Genomic DNA, 14,869 nt, shown 5'->3' on the forward strand with positions numbered 1-14,869 from the left:
CTGAGGTTTTGATGGCCCAAGCGTCACCCATTTTCAGGGTCCTTAGATCTGGAGCAGGCTGACCATCGGTCCAGCATTCGTAGGGGCGCCCATACCATGTAAAAGGCTGACAAATGAGTGAACACTCATTGGTCAGGTGAAGGAATCTTTAGCAGGACGCGCTGCCGGGAACGAATGATCGCACAAACACTGGTAGGTTATGAACGTTGACTCCTGATAATTATACAGTGTAAACCTGCATCAATAAACTCGCTATATGGTCGTTAGGACCATATATGGAGCACTGACTGCAAGCAGAGATCTTAAAATTGAGGAACAGAAACACCTAGTCTATTTGAGACGTTCTTGGAGATTCTACAGAATTTGTTACTGGTTGCTCATTGTTTTCCCGTGAAGAGTCCGGCAGGCGAGAGGTCACAGTACTGGTACTATAGTGGAGTAGTAGAGATGATGTAGTGTTAATACCGTGTGATGCAACAATGCTGTCGCCTTCAGTCAGGAAGTCACCGAGCAGCCCACAGGCCCGAGGGTGGCAGCTTCGCTACGGGAAGTGATGTTTCTGGCGGCCACCTATGACAGGAAGATGTGGTCAGGGACGGAAATGTCAGTAAAGTAGCTTCACAATCACCGACGATGGAGCAGCGTTTACCATGACGACCAGACTTGATGGGACCCAGTGCGATGACTATGGACATGATGGGAAATTCTGAAGCTCTGGATGAAGGGGAGCCCTGGTAGGATTCTATAGGAACGTGATGTCCCGTCGGGGCAGGTTTCGGTGACTGGGGGGGTGCAGTGCAGGGTTAGATACGTCTGTGACACCTTTCCTTCCTCTTGCAGGACCCCTGTGCAGAGAGAACGCTCCTTCACGACCGGGTCTCTATCAGAGAGCTCAGGGGTGAGGCCATTTTGTTATTGGTGTATTGACAGTCCTTGCAGGGACTGCAGACTACTGAGCTGGAGTATCTAAGCTTGGTGTGTAATACTGTCAGCTGTGCCCCTGTATCTAAGCCTATCATGTGTGATGCAGTCTGCTGAGCAGCTGTATCTCAGGTTATCATGTGTGATACTGTCTGCTGAGCTGGAGTATCTAAGCTTAGTGTGTAATACTGTCAGCTGCACCCCTGTATCTAAGCCTATCATGTGTGATGCAGTCTGCTGAGCTGGAGTATCTAAGCTTGGTGTGTAATTCTATCGGCTGTGCCCCTGTATCTAAATCTATCATTTTGATTTCTATGTGCAGAGCCGCTGTATCTCAGCATATCTTGCGTGATGCTGTCTGCTGAGCTGCTGTATCTAAGCCTATCATGTGTGCTACTGTCTTCTGATCCACTGCATTTAAACCTTTCATGTGTAATACCGTCTGCTGAGCTGCTGTATCTAAGCTTGTCATGTGTGATACCGTCTGCTGAGCTGCTGTATCTAAGCCCGTCATGTGTGATGCTGAGCTGCTGTATCTAATCCTATAATGTGTGATGCTGTCTGCTGAGCTGCTGTATCTAATCCTATAATGTGTGATACTGCCTGCTGAGCTGTTGTATCTAAGCCCGTCATGTGTGATGCTGTCTAATGAGCTGGTGTATATCTAAGCCTGTCATGTGTGATACTGTCTGCTGAGCTGTTGTATCTAAGCCCGTCATGTGTGATACTGTCTAATGAGCTGGTGTATATCTAAGCCTGTCATATGTGATACTGTCTGCTAAGTTGTTGCGTATCTAAGGGCTCTTTCACACCTGCGTTATTGTCTTCCGGCATAGAGTTCCGTCGTCGGGGCTCTATGCCGGAAGAATCCTGATCAGGATTATCCTAATGCATTCTGAATGGAGAGTAATCCGTTCAGGATGCATCAGGATGTCTTCAGTTCCGGTACGGAACGTTTGTTGGCCGGAGAAAATACCGCAGCATGCTGCGCTTTTTGCTCCGGCCAAAAATCCGGAACACTTGCCGCAAGGCCGGATCCGGAATTAATGCCCATTGGAAGGCATTGATCCGGATCCGGCCTTAAGCTAAACGTCGTTTCGGCGCATTGCCGGAGCCGACATTTAGCTTTTTCAGAGTGGTTACCATGGCTGCCGGGACGCTAAAGTCCTGACAGCCATGGTAAGTGTAGCGGGGAGCGGGGGAGCAGTGTACTTACCGTCCGTGCGGCTCCCCGGGCGCTCCAGAGTGACGTCAGGGCGCCCCAAGCGCATGGATCACGTGATCGCATGGATCACGTCATCCATGCGCATGGGGCGCTCTGACGTCATTCTGGAGCGCCCCGGGAGCCGCACGGACTGTAAGTATACCGCTCCCCCGCTCCCCGCTCCTACTATGGCAACCAGGACTTTAATAGCGTCCTGGGTGCCATAGTAACACTGAAAGCATTTGGAAGACGGTTCCGTCTTCAAATGCTTTCAGTACACTTGCGTTTTTCCGGATCCGGAGTGTAATTCCGGCAAGTGGAGTACACGCCGGATCCGGACAACGCAAGTGTGAAAGAGGCCTAAGCCTATTGTGTGTGTGATGCTGTCTGCTGAGCGGTTGCGTATCCAAGCCTGTCTTGTGTGATACTGAAATCCCATTAGTGATCCTTTTTCTATTCCGTTGCAGCTGAAGAGAAGGAACCGAGGTGATCGGGCTCGGGCCCAGGTGGCGGAGGAGAAGGTGAGCGCACTGAATTTCGGTCTGGGCCTCCCTCCTGTAATGTAGGGATCTCACTGGCCGATGGACGAGGTGCGGACCGATAAGTGAAAGTCGCATGAAGGTGGAATCGTCGTTCCACGAAGCCATTGATGAGTGTGATTTGTAGATTTCTGGTTGTCATCTGCACACTGAATATTGGTGGAGACGATTCTGCTGAGCTCCTCGAGCTCTGGGACTTCCTGTATGAGGGTTAGTTTCGGTAATTTTAGGACACCTGAAAACCACATCCTCCTCCTTTTTAACCAGCGCGAACCCAGCGAGTGCATATTAGAACTGGGCGACCAAATCGTACCCGGTAGTCGGAGCGGACAGATCCGGGGGTTCGCTGGTAGACCTGATCAGTCAGTTCTGCCTTACCCTAATGAGGCTCTCGTGGAACTACAACTCCCAGCATGCCCTCAGAGCCCCAGGTTGGAGACAACAAGCTTCTACCCTCATAGCTGTACACCGCTAACATTTTCATAGATTTTGGCGCCATGTGGCACAGCATTGCGGTATAATTGTAGTGTTACCGCGAACCTGTGCCGCGTCCTCATTATTTTCCTGTAGGGTATTTGACCGCAGCGGTGCGTTGTGCGGAATAATGGCCTGTAGTGGGCACTCAGGAGAGCATAGGCGGTAGTCATGCCGGGGCCCTGGTGTCCCAGGGGGGCCCATTGACGCCTATCTTATAAATCACATGTGATTGCTGCGGGTCGGGGGTGAGAGAGTTTGCATTTGCAGATAGGAATCAATGAATTGTTCGTCATCCTCCCTGCAGGAGCCCAGCAACAAGAGAGTCAAACCCGTCACCAAGACTTTGTCTGCAAACAGCACCCCCCAAAAAGTGAAAGTCACCCCACTGAAGAAGCTCAGCTTGTCCATCCAGGTAATGGCGGATTCTGCTGCTTTATTCTTCATTTAATTCCCATGATGCCTCAGGACGGAGAGCACAGATTTGACGTCCTCGTTACCCTCCGTGGAGTAGGCCTTGGGTGGTGGCCGAGCCTTTCCTAGTTGGCTTTTTATGTTCTGCATTGATCCACCTTCACCCTACGGCTAACCTCTCCTGTCGTTATAGCGCTCCATAGGCAGCCGGAATGAAAACCGCCTCTTCAGCTTCTCTCCTCGGACACGGAGCCGAGACAGCGGCTCCGCAAAGAAGAGAAGCAGCAAATTGTGGAGCGAAACATTCGACAGTGCGGGGGAGGAACTGTGTGCACGTGAGATTAAGAGGCAAGAGGTATGGAGCGCTGCGGTATATATCAGCCCCTGTATACTGCAGCTGTCTATATATTACATGACGTCAGTATCTTTCTATATGTCCTGCAGGTCATCTTCGAGCTGATGCAGGGGGAGCGCATGCTTGTCGAAGATCTGCACTTGGTAAAGAAGGTAACGTAAGTGTGGAAATGTATCTAACCCAAGGCGTTCACACAGCACGTCATCCTTGAATAGATCCGTAGATGTCGGTCATCCTTGAATAGATCCGTAGATGTCGGTCATCCTTGAATAGATCCGTAGATGTCGGTCATCCTTGAATAGATCCGTAGATGTCGGTCATCCTTGAATAGATCCGTAGATGTCGGTCATCCTTGAATAGATCCGTAGATGTCGGTCATCCTTGAATAGATCCGGAGATGTCGCTCATCCATGAATAGATCCGGAGATGTCGCTCATCCTTAATTAGATCCGTAGATGTCGGTCATCCTTGAATAGATCCGGAGATGTCGGTCATCCTTGAATAGATCCGGAGATGTCGGTCATCCTTGAATAGATCCGTAGATGTCGGTCATCCTTGAATAGATCCGTAGATGTCGGTCATCCTTGAATAGATCCGTAGATGTCGGTCATCCTTGAATAGATCCGTAGATGTCGGTCATCCTTGAATAGATCCGTAGATGTCGCTCATCCTTGAATAGATCCGGAGATGTCGCTCATCCATGAATAGATCCGGAGATGTCGCTCATCCATGAATAGATCCGGAGATGTCGCTCATCCATGAATAGATCCGGAGATGTCGCTCATCCTTGAATAGATCCGGAGATGTCGCTCATCCATGAATAGATCCGGAGATGTCGCTCATCCATGAATAGATCCGGAGATGTCGCTCATCCTTGAATAGATCCGGAGATGTCGCTCATCCTTGAATAGATCCGGAGATGTCGCTCATCCATGAATAGATCCGGAGATGTCGCTCATCCATGAATAGATCCGGAGATGTCGCTCATCCATGAATAGATCAGGAGATGTCGCTCATCCATGAATAGAGCCGGAGATGTCGCTCATCCATGAATAGATCCGGAGATGTCGCTCATCCTTGAATAGATCCGGAGATGTCGCTCACCCTTGAATAGATCCGGAGATGTCGCTCATCCATGAATAGAGCCGGAGATGTCGCTCATCCTTGAATAGATCCGGAGATGTCGCTCATCCATGAATAGATCCGGAGATGTCGCTCATCCTTGAATAGATCTGGAGATGTCGCTCACCCTTGAATAGATCCGCAGATGTCGCTCATCCATGAATAGATCCGGAGATGTCGCTCATCCTTGAATAGATCCGGTGATGTCGCTCATCCTTGAATAGATCCGGAGATGTCGCTCATCCTTGAATAGATCCGGAGATGTCGCTCATCCTTGAATAGATCCGGAGATGTCGCTCATCCTTGAATAGATCCGGAGATGTCGCTCATCCTTGAATAGATCCGGAGATGTCGCTCATCCTTGAATAGATCCGGAGATGTCGCTCATCCTTGAATAGATCCGGAGATGTCGCTCATCCTTGAATAGATCCGGAGATGTCGCTCATCCTTGAATAGATCCGGAGATGTCGCTCATCCTTGAATAGATCCGGAGATGTCGCTCATCCTTGAATAGATCCGGAGATGTCGCTCATCCTTGAATAGATCCGGAGATGTCGCTCATCCTTGAATAGATCCGGAGATGTCGCTCATCCTTGAATAGATCCGGAGATGTAGGAGAGCCAAATCTTAACCTCTGGATCTACAGCTCTGCTGGCATAAGAGAAACTGATCTTCTAGAAAACCATTATGGACCCAGGAGATGGAAGATCTTAATAGAGCTGGCCATAGACATAACAATAATGACCCTACTGGGTATAACAACCATGAACATGTTCTGTACGGTGCCAGATTCTTTATGGTTTTGGTCTCATGACCAGTATATAAGCTTATTCATGTGTAGACCTCTTGATTTATCTCATCTTCCATGTTTGTTAACTTTTCATTTCTTGTATTTTTAGAATTACTATGAACCAATGTTAAAGTTGGCCATCATGACCCAGGATGAACTGAACCAGATCTTTGGCATCCTGGACACCCTTCCTCCATTGCACCAAGGTCAGTCTTCTGCAGGTCTGGGATGATCTCACACCCTGGAAGCAGTACACTACCTGATATACAGTGGCATGCAAAAGTTTGGGCACCCCTGGTTAAAGTTACTGTGAGCAGTTAACCAAGTTGAAGATGAAAAAAATCTCCAAAAGGCATAAGGTTAAGGATGACACATTCCCTTTGCATTTTAAGGAAAACATAAATATTTTTTAATTTTCATATTTTACATTTTCAAAATAACAAAAAAGGAGAAGGGCCTGAAGCAGAATTGGGCCCCCTACATGCTTAGTACCTAGTAGCACCCCTTTTGGCAAGTATCACAGCTTGTAAACGTTTTTTTGTAGCCGTTCAAGAATCTTTCAATTCTTGTTTGAGCGATTTTCATCCGTGCTTCCTTGCAGATGACTTCCAGCTCTGTAAGATTCCTGGGGGTATCTTGTGTGCACTGGTCTTTTGAGTTGTATTTACAGATTTTCAATGATGTTCAGATCAGGGGACTGTGAGGGCCATGGTAAAACCTTCAGCAGATCAGGAGACTGTGAGGGCCATGGTAAAACCTTCCGCAGATCAGGGGACTGCTGTGAGGGCCATGGTAAAACCTTCCGCAGATCAGGGGACTGCTGTGAGGGCCATGGTAAAACCTTCAGCAGATCAGGGGACTGTGAGGGCCATGGTAAAACCTTCAGCAGATCAGGGGACTGTGAGGGCCATGGTAAAACCTTCAGCAGATCAGGGGACTGCTGTGAGGGCCATGGTAAAACCTTCCGCAGATCAGGGGTCTGTGAGGGCCATGGTAAAACCTTCAGCAGATCAGGAGACTGTGAGGGCCATGGTAAAACCTTCAGCAGATCAGGGGTCTGTGAGGGCCATGGTAAAACCTTCAGCAGATCAGGGGTCTGTGAGGGCCATGGTAAAACCTTCAGCAGATCAGGGGTCTGTGAGGGCCATGGTAAAACCTTCAGCAGATCAGGGTACTGTGAGGGCCATGGTAAAACCTTCAGCAGATCAGGGGACTGTGAGGGCCATGGTAAAACCTTCAGCAGATCAGGGGACTGTGAGGGCCATGATAAAACCTTCAGCAGATCAGGGGACTGTGAGGGCCATGGTAAAACCTTCAGCAGATCAGGGGACTGTGAGGGCCATGGTAAAACCTTCAGCAGATCAGGGGACTGTGAGGGCCATGGTAAAACCTTCAGCAGATCAGGGGACTGTGAGGGCCATGGTAAAACCTTCAGCAGATCAGGGGACTGTGAGGGCCATGGTAAAAGCTTCAGCAGATCAGGGGTCTGTGAGGGCCATGGTAAAACCTTCAGCAGATCAGGGGTCTGTGAGGGCCATGGTAAAACCTTCAGCTTGCACCTTTTGAGGTTGTCTATTGTGGATTTTGAGGTGTGTTTAGGATCATTATCCATTTGTAGAAACCATCTTCTTTTTAACTTCATTTTATTTATTTACAGTTGTTATTTTTGCTTCCATACTTTGATGAAATTTCATTGAATCCATTCTTCTCTCTACCCGTGAAATGTTCCCCGTGCCATTTGCTGCAACACAACCCCAAAGCCCGATTGACCCACCCTCATGCTTAATGGTTGGAGCAGTGTTCTTTTCATGAAATTCTGTGCCCTTTTTTCTCTAAACATACATTTGCTCATCGTGGCCAAAGAGTTTTATTTTAACCTCAATGGTCCACAGCACTTGTTTCCACAATGGATCAGGCTTGTTTAGATGTTCTTTTGCAAACTTTTGATGCTGAATTTTGTGGTGAGGACGCAGGGTAGATTTTGTTCTGATGACCCTTTCATGAAGGCCATATTTGTGCAGGTGTCACTGAACAGTAGAACAATATACCACAACTTTAGAGACACTAAATATTCCTGAAGCTCTTTTGCAGTCAAGCAGGGGTTCTGATTTTCCTTTCTAGCAATCCTACGAGCAGCTGTCTCTGAAATTTTTCTTTCAGGTCATCTCTTGACCTTCACTGTTCTTCTTCTTAAATGCCATTTCTTAATTACAATTCAAACTGAGGAAATGGCAGCATGAAACGACCTCAAAAGGCGCAAACTGAAGGTGTTACCATGCCCCTCACAGTTCCCTGATCATTGAAAATTTGTGGATAGACCTCGAAAGAGCAGTGCATGCAAGACGGCCCAGGAATCTCACAGAACTAGAAGACTTTTGCAAGTAACAATGGATGAGCATTTCTCAAACAAGAATTAAAAGATTCTACAAAAAGTGGCTACAAGCTGTGATACTTGCCAAAGGGGGTGCCACTAGGTACTAACCTAAAGTTTGTTCCGAGCCATTTTTCCCTTTTTTTGTTATTTTGAAAATGTAAAAGATTTTTTTTTTTAAATTGTTTTTGCTTAAAATACAAAGGGAATGTGTCATCTTTAACGTCATGCCTTTGGGAGATCATTTCATCTTCAACCTGCTTAACTGTTCACAGTAACAGTAATTTTGACCATCGGTTCCCAAACATTTGCATGCCCCTGTATGATATGAGATCCTACAGTGGGGTGAGAGACTACATTGACTCCTTGGTATTGCAGCCCAGATCCATTCACTTGAATATGACTGAGCTGCTCATGGGCCGTGTGACCGATGACGTCACTTGCCTAGGAAGATGTCACAGCACTCTCTGGAGCACTGAGGCTTCTTCATGGAGTGCGGGGAGTCACTGATCAGATATTGATGACCTACCCAGACGAAAGCACCCTTAAACCGCAGTCTCTGGTAGCAGAACCTTGTCAATCATTGTCACTGACTGCTTATTCAATGATTACTTTTAGACCTCTTTGATCGCCTGGTAAAGTTACGACATGAGGATGGTACCGTAGAGCAGGTGGGGCCCACCATGTTGGATTGGGTGAGTATACTTTGCGTTCTTCACATATATATTTCCAACAGCAGGCTTGATTGCTAAGCTTGCACCAGCATGAGGCTCCATGCGGCATACAGATGTTTCTCTTTGCTCTACAGCTTCCTCATCTTGACCTCTACAAAGCATATTGCTGTAACCAAGTAGCTGCCAAAGCTCTGCTGGACCACAAGAGGCGTAATCCAGCCGTGCACAACTTCCTCCAGCTGTGTCAAGAATCTGCTTTCAGTCGTAAACTAGATGTGTGGAGCTTCCTTGACTTGCCGCGGAGCCGACTGGTGAAGTATCCTCTACTGCTCAAAGAACTGCTGAAGCACACCGTGCCGGAACACCCCGACCATCCCGCCCTGAGCCAGGCGGTGAGTCCGATCTTCTGGGGGCCATAGCTAATAGATTATTTAGGTGATGGACATTGTTACCCATCCATCTACTCTTTGTCCAGGTGTCCGTCGTCCAGGCAATTATTAGTAGGATAAACTGCAAAGCCGGGGAGGCTGAATGCGAATATTACAGGAAGAGACTGTGTTATCTGTACGAAAACCAGGGTGAAGAGGACGTGTCTCGCTCACGGCTCCTGCTTTGTCACGGAGAGTTGAAGAACAATAAAAGCCAAGTGAGTGATCCATCATCGACCTCACAGGTGCATTAGATTATCGTTGGCTGAAAGTGCTGATTTTTGGCGCTGTCTTATGTAGATGCCAGCCAACTACTATTGAAGGTGTATGGGCACTTTTAGATCCAGCACATGGTCACATCGGACTGCAAGCTCTGGACTGAAGCTCGCCATACACATTTTTGATAAATGATAGCCAAACTTGCTGATTTCGGTAGGGCCTGTGGTGTATGGGACCTCCTGACTCGCAATAAGGCTACTGAGCGACCATCAATGGAGACTCCCGACTCTCCCTCAATGGCAGATGTCAGGTGGGGTCGATAGGGATTAGTCAGATACTTTTTCTTCTCGGTGTAGGCCTCTGCCGGTGGCTTTCTCCCCTCTCCCTGTTCAGGACACATGCATGCTCTGCTGGGCCAAAGATGCATGTGTCTGGAGAGAGAGCTGTCTAATGTGTAAAGCCAGCTTTAGGCTACTTTCACACTGGCGTTTTGGCTTTCCGTTTGTGAGATCCGTTCAGGGCTCTCACACGCGCTCCAAAACGGATCAGTTTTGCCCTAATGCATTCTGAATGGAAAAGGATCCGCTCAGAATGCGTCAGTTTGCCTCTGATCCGCCTCCATACCGGTTTGGAGGCGGACACCAAAACGCTGCTTCTTGTAGAGGCTAAAGTTTTTGCACCCCAGACATATTAAATGAGATCACCTATTTATGACCCCCCCCCCCCCCTTCGTATTCCTCCCTTAGAGGCTCCATGTCTTCTTGTTTGAGACCATCCTTGTCCTCACACGCCTTGTGACGCACGACCATCAGCTCGAGTTCCAAGTTTACCGTCGGCCCATCCCGCTGCCCGAACTTGTCCTGGAGGATCTCTGTGATGGAGAGGTGCGGGTGGGAGGCTCCATACGAGGGGCTTTCAGTACGGCCAACGAGCGAGGTAAACCATGTGCTTGTTCAGGTCAATGACACATGAACTGGATGCAATAGTTCGTCACTCTGTCCTTCTATGCCTGGAAAGAACATGTATATTTTGGGGTATCGGTGCTTTAGCGTGTTGTTTTTAATTATAGGGTCTGATTTATTAATTAATTTATTTTTTTTCCAGCCAAAAACTTTTTCCGCGTGAGTTTCCGAGATCGCTCCAGGGGACAAGCTCACACCTTACATGCCAATGATTCCTTTAACAAACAGCAGTGGGTCAGCTGCATCCGACATGCTATGGTGGCAAGTAGGGAGCAGAACGCCAGCCCCGCCACCTCCCAGGACACGCCTAGCACTCTGATTAACCTCTCCGACCTAAGCCTGGACTGCCATGAAGACCGTGACAAGATGGAAGATAGATAGAGGACCATATGTGGGACAAGGACCTATTGCAATGTCTGACGTATGAGTCACTCCATCAGGACTTGGAGCCCCCCTCCCATTCCTCCATATTTCTTACTGTAATGATGTAAATAGTTTTTGACTTTTTTTTTTTTTTTCACATCATAATGTTGGGCTCTTTGATGGCAGGATGCATTATGGGATAGTTCCAAATCTCAGTAGGTTGGATTTAGATGTGAATTTGTTACTTTACTTGGGGTTACATCCTTTATATCATATGTGATACCTGTTGTTGTTTAATGCCCCTAAACCAGTGATAGGCAAACGGCGGCCCTCCGGCTGTTGTAAAACGGCGGCCCTCCGGCTGTTGTAAAACGGCGGCCCTCCGGCTGTTGTAAAACGGCGGCCCTCCGGCTGTTGTAAAACGGCGGCCCTCCGGCTGTTGTAAAACGGCGGCCCTCCGGCTGTTGTCAAACTGCGGCCCTCCAGCTGTTGTCAAACTGCGGCCCTCCAGCTGTTGTAAGCTGATAGCTGTAGGCAGACTGGGCATACTGGGAGTTGTAGTTTTACAACAGCTGGAGAGCCGCAGGTTGGCCATCCCTGCCCCAAACAACTCCAGTCCTCATCCTCTCTTGAGTAGAATGAATTACAGGGAGCAGATAGGATGAATAATAGATAAAAACGTCATCATCACTAACCCAGAACGGATCCGGTTGTATTATCTTTAAAATGGCCGCGATGGATCCGGCATTGCAAACATTGTAAGTCAATGTTGTGTCCGAGAAAACGGATCCATTGACACCATTAACTTGCATTGTGTGTCATGCCGTATCCCATGCTTGCAGTGGTTTTCTCTCCAGTATGGGAAAGCAACCAAACGGAATCCATTCTGGAGCGTTCCGTTCAGTTCTGTCCCCATTGACAATGAATGGGGACAAAACTGAAGCGTTGTTCTCCGCCTGCCGGATCTCAATACCGGAAAGGAAAAACGCAGCTGTGGAAGTAGCCCAAGATAAAATTAATTAAAGGGGTTTTCTGGGATTATCATATTGATGACCAGGATAGGTCATCAGTATGAGATTGGTGGGGGGTCTGACTCCCGGGACTCCTGCTGATAAAGCTGTATGAAGAAGCTGCGGTGCTCGGTGAGTGCTGTGGCCTTTTTTATAGGCCATATGTGACATCACGTTCATCGGTCACGTGAACGGAGCTGAGCTGCAACACCAAGCACGGCCACTATCCAACGGACGGCGCTGTGCTTAGTAAGTAGAGAGGAGGAGGCTGCGGCGCTCACCGGAGAGCTGCGGTCTCTTCAAGCAGCTGATTGGCAGGGGGCTCAGGAGTCGGACCCCCGCCGATCTCGAGCGTAGGTCATGAATTATAATCACAAAAAACCTCCTTAAGGCCAGGAATACGTATAAACTAAAGAATCCTGATCACCTTGGAAAATGGCAAGGGCAGCGTAAAATCCGGGAGATGCGACAATTTTGTAAAAAGTCGCAAACACATAGGATGCAAACCAATAATGGACAACTATTACATAAACAGTTCAAATACAGGACCACGCAGGATCCAAATTGCAAAGTTACAGATGAAGACCTTTATCTGGAATATAAGATTGCATTATACACGTACTTCTATCAATGTGTCTGTATGCGCTGATACGATCTCGATACAGCCTACTGTAATCAATAAAAGACGTGGGAATGATTACAATCTGTCTTCTGTGCGCTATCTCTTCTCATTGTTATTTCTGAAGAAACGCAAATGTTACACTCTTAACCCTTAGGATACCTGAGGTTTTTAAAATTTTTGCGTTTTCAATTTTTTTTCCCCTATTTTCCAAGAGTCATAACTTTTTTATGTTTCCAGTCACATAGCTGTATAAAGGGCTTATTTTTTGCGGAACAAGTTGTACATTCTAACGCCACCATTAACTATGGCATAAAATGTAGTGGGAAGCGGGGAAAAAAATTCCAAATGGGGTAGAATTGGAAAAAAAAACGCAATCCCACCACCGTTTTTTACGGGTTTTGTTCCAACGGCGTTTTGTTTACGCCAAAACTGACCCATGCCCTTCATTGTCTGGGTCAGTATGATTACAACGATACCCCATATGTATTATTTTTTTTTGTGTAAAAAACGTAAACTTTTTTTTTTTTTTTTAACAACACCATATTCTGACCCCCATAACTTTTTTATACTTATGTCTACTGAGCTGTTTAGGGGCTCGTATTTTGCGGGACAATTCATAGTTTTTTCTGATACCATTTTAGAGTGTGCATGACTTTTGGATCACATTTTATTAAATTTTTTTGGGTAAGAGAAGCAATGAAAAAATTGCAAATCGGCCATTTTGACCCTTTTTTCCGTTACGCCATTTGCCATATTGTATTTTTTATTTTTTTATATTATGAATTTTTGGTGGTGGTGATAACCAGGATGTCTATATTTATTGTTATTTAGGTATTTTTATTTTAATTATACGGAAAGGGGGGTGATTTTAAACTTTTTATATTTTTTTAATTTTTATATATTTTTTAACTTTTTTTTTTATCATCATCATTTTAAGGCTCATAAATGATGTTTTTGAGTTTTTCATTTTGACCTATATAAGCGATTTAAAAAAATGACAATTTGGTTGCCAAAATAAGGATCGCAGCATTAATGCTCTGAATTTCTTTATAGAGATTCAGAGCATTCAGCGCATGTACTGAAGTCCCGATTGGCCGCGCGGGGCTTCAGTATTAAACCCGGAAGCATGAGCTTCCGGGTTTTTGCGCATTCATTTGCCGTGATCTCACTTGATCACGGCATCTAAAGCATTTCATTACCGCGATCAGCATTATTGCCGGTTGCGGTAATTAGCCGCAGGTCTCTGCTGTTTGAAACGGCAGAGATTTGCCAGCCATGATGCCAGCTGCACGCGCGAGCGAGCGTCATGCTTGCACAGCGCTACCAGAGCAGTACATGTACGGCGCTGGTAGCGGAAGGGTTAAATAACATAGACAAGTAAAATAAAAGAGGGGGGGGGGGAGGAAAGAGAAGGGAGGGGGGGAATTAAGAAGGAACCCAGAATATAGGTCAAACCTATGAAGTCAAAAAGATCATAGCATGTTCCCAAAATCTGGAGAGTCGAGGAAAGTAAGTAAAGGGTTACATCTATTTATAAATATCTCAGACCTTTCTTGCTGATCTGCTATCAACTCTAGGATGCGACTTATTATTTCCAGTTTTCAGGTGCAAGGGAGATGAAAAGTTTGTGACTTTTTAACTGCAGCTTTTTTTATTTTTATTGACGCATTTCAGATTTTATACACCGCCCTCACCACGTTCCCTAAAGGTGGCGTGTCAACAAGGGGAGTGGCCCGCCGTCCGCACAAACTTATCTTCATTTATGCCAGTTTTCCGGTGCAAATGAAGTCAGAAATCTATGGCAGATCTGAGCTGTCGTAGATATCTGGTTAGGCGCACAAACTGCAGGAGGATGCACCTAGTTGATGACGAGGCGTGCATCCCCTCATAAATTAGGTGCTCGCTCCGGCGGCGCAGGGGATATCAAGACCAACGCAGAAAGAGCCCCCTGAGGGTCTCGTCACCGCTGCTTCCTGTGGGCTTGAAGTCTTGACGTTCCGTCTGTCACCATGTGCACCACTGCAGCCATTCACTGGCCTCAGCGATGATGTGTCGAGACTGCTGAGACTCGGCTCCTAGTTGTCGGGGATATAAAGCAAATGGCTTTATATAAAAGAAAGGATCAAAGGAAAAAATTTCTAAGGGTATTGATCCTCGAGGTGGACATATAAAACACCTCAAAAAGAGATCAGTAAATCATGGTACTTAGATTCTGCAAAAGCATTGGTCGAGGACTTAAAACGTGAGCTCGATCTCAGCCATGATGCCGATCATCAACTAAAAAGGAAGGCAGATGAGCTGAACCTCCGGTTGATTGTATTTAAGTTATTGTATAATAAATCATTTATATATTTTTGCATAGACACTTGTACCATCTATAGGTTTGCATGTCTGTTATATG

At 46.7% G+C, this 14,869-nt stretch overlaps 1 protein-coding gene across 1 annotated transcript; it reads left to right on the top strand.

Moving 5' to 3' along the window:
* The first annotated feature begins 97 nt into the window (after nucleotides 1–97).
* LOC120977942 (rho guanine nucleotide exchange factor 3-like) lies at nucleotides 98–11,161 on the top strand. Its single transcript, XM_040406128.1, has 12 exons — nucleotides 98–734; nucleotides 841–898; nucleotides 2,593–2,646; nucleotides 3,446–3,553; nucleotides 3,746–3,907; nucleotides 3,997–4,059; nucleotides 5,929–6,025; nucleotides 8,809–8,885; nucleotides 8,999–9,256; nucleotides 9,340–9,510; nucleotides 10,258–10,447; nucleotides 10,616–11,161. The coding sequence occupies exons 1-12, from the start codon at nucleotides 667–669 to the stop codon at nucleotides 10,852–10,854; spliced, it is 1,545 nt and encodes a 514-aa protein (XP_040262062.1). The 5' UTR covers nucleotides 98–666; the 3' UTR covers nucleotides 10,855–11,161.
* The last annotated feature ends 3,708 nt before the right edge of the window (nucleotides 11,162–14,869 follow it).

This window comes from Bufo bufo, chromosome 8 (assembly GCF_905171765.1).
Source record: "Bufo bufo chromosome 8, aBufBuf1.1, whole genome shotgun sequence".
Taxonomy (NCBI): Eukaryota; Metazoa; Chordata; class Amphibia; order Anura; family Bufonidae; genus Bufo; species Bufo bufo.

What these genes read in the sequence shown, in the direction of transcription:
- LOC120977942 (XM_040406128.1), top strand. Translation starts at nt 667, where the DNA reads ATGGGACCCAGTGCGATGACTATGGACATGATGGGAAATTCTGAAGCT. An exon ending in CTGGATGAAGGGGAGCCCTG is followed by an intron (nt 735 to 840) that starts GTAGGATTCTAT and finishes TTCCTCTTGCAG; the next exon opens with GACCCCTGTGCAGAGAGAAC. An exon ending in AGCTCAGCTTGTCCATCCAG is followed by an intron (nt 3,554 to 3,745) that starts GTAATGGCGGAT and finishes CTGTCGTTATAG; the next exon opens with CGCTCCATAGGCAGCCGGAA.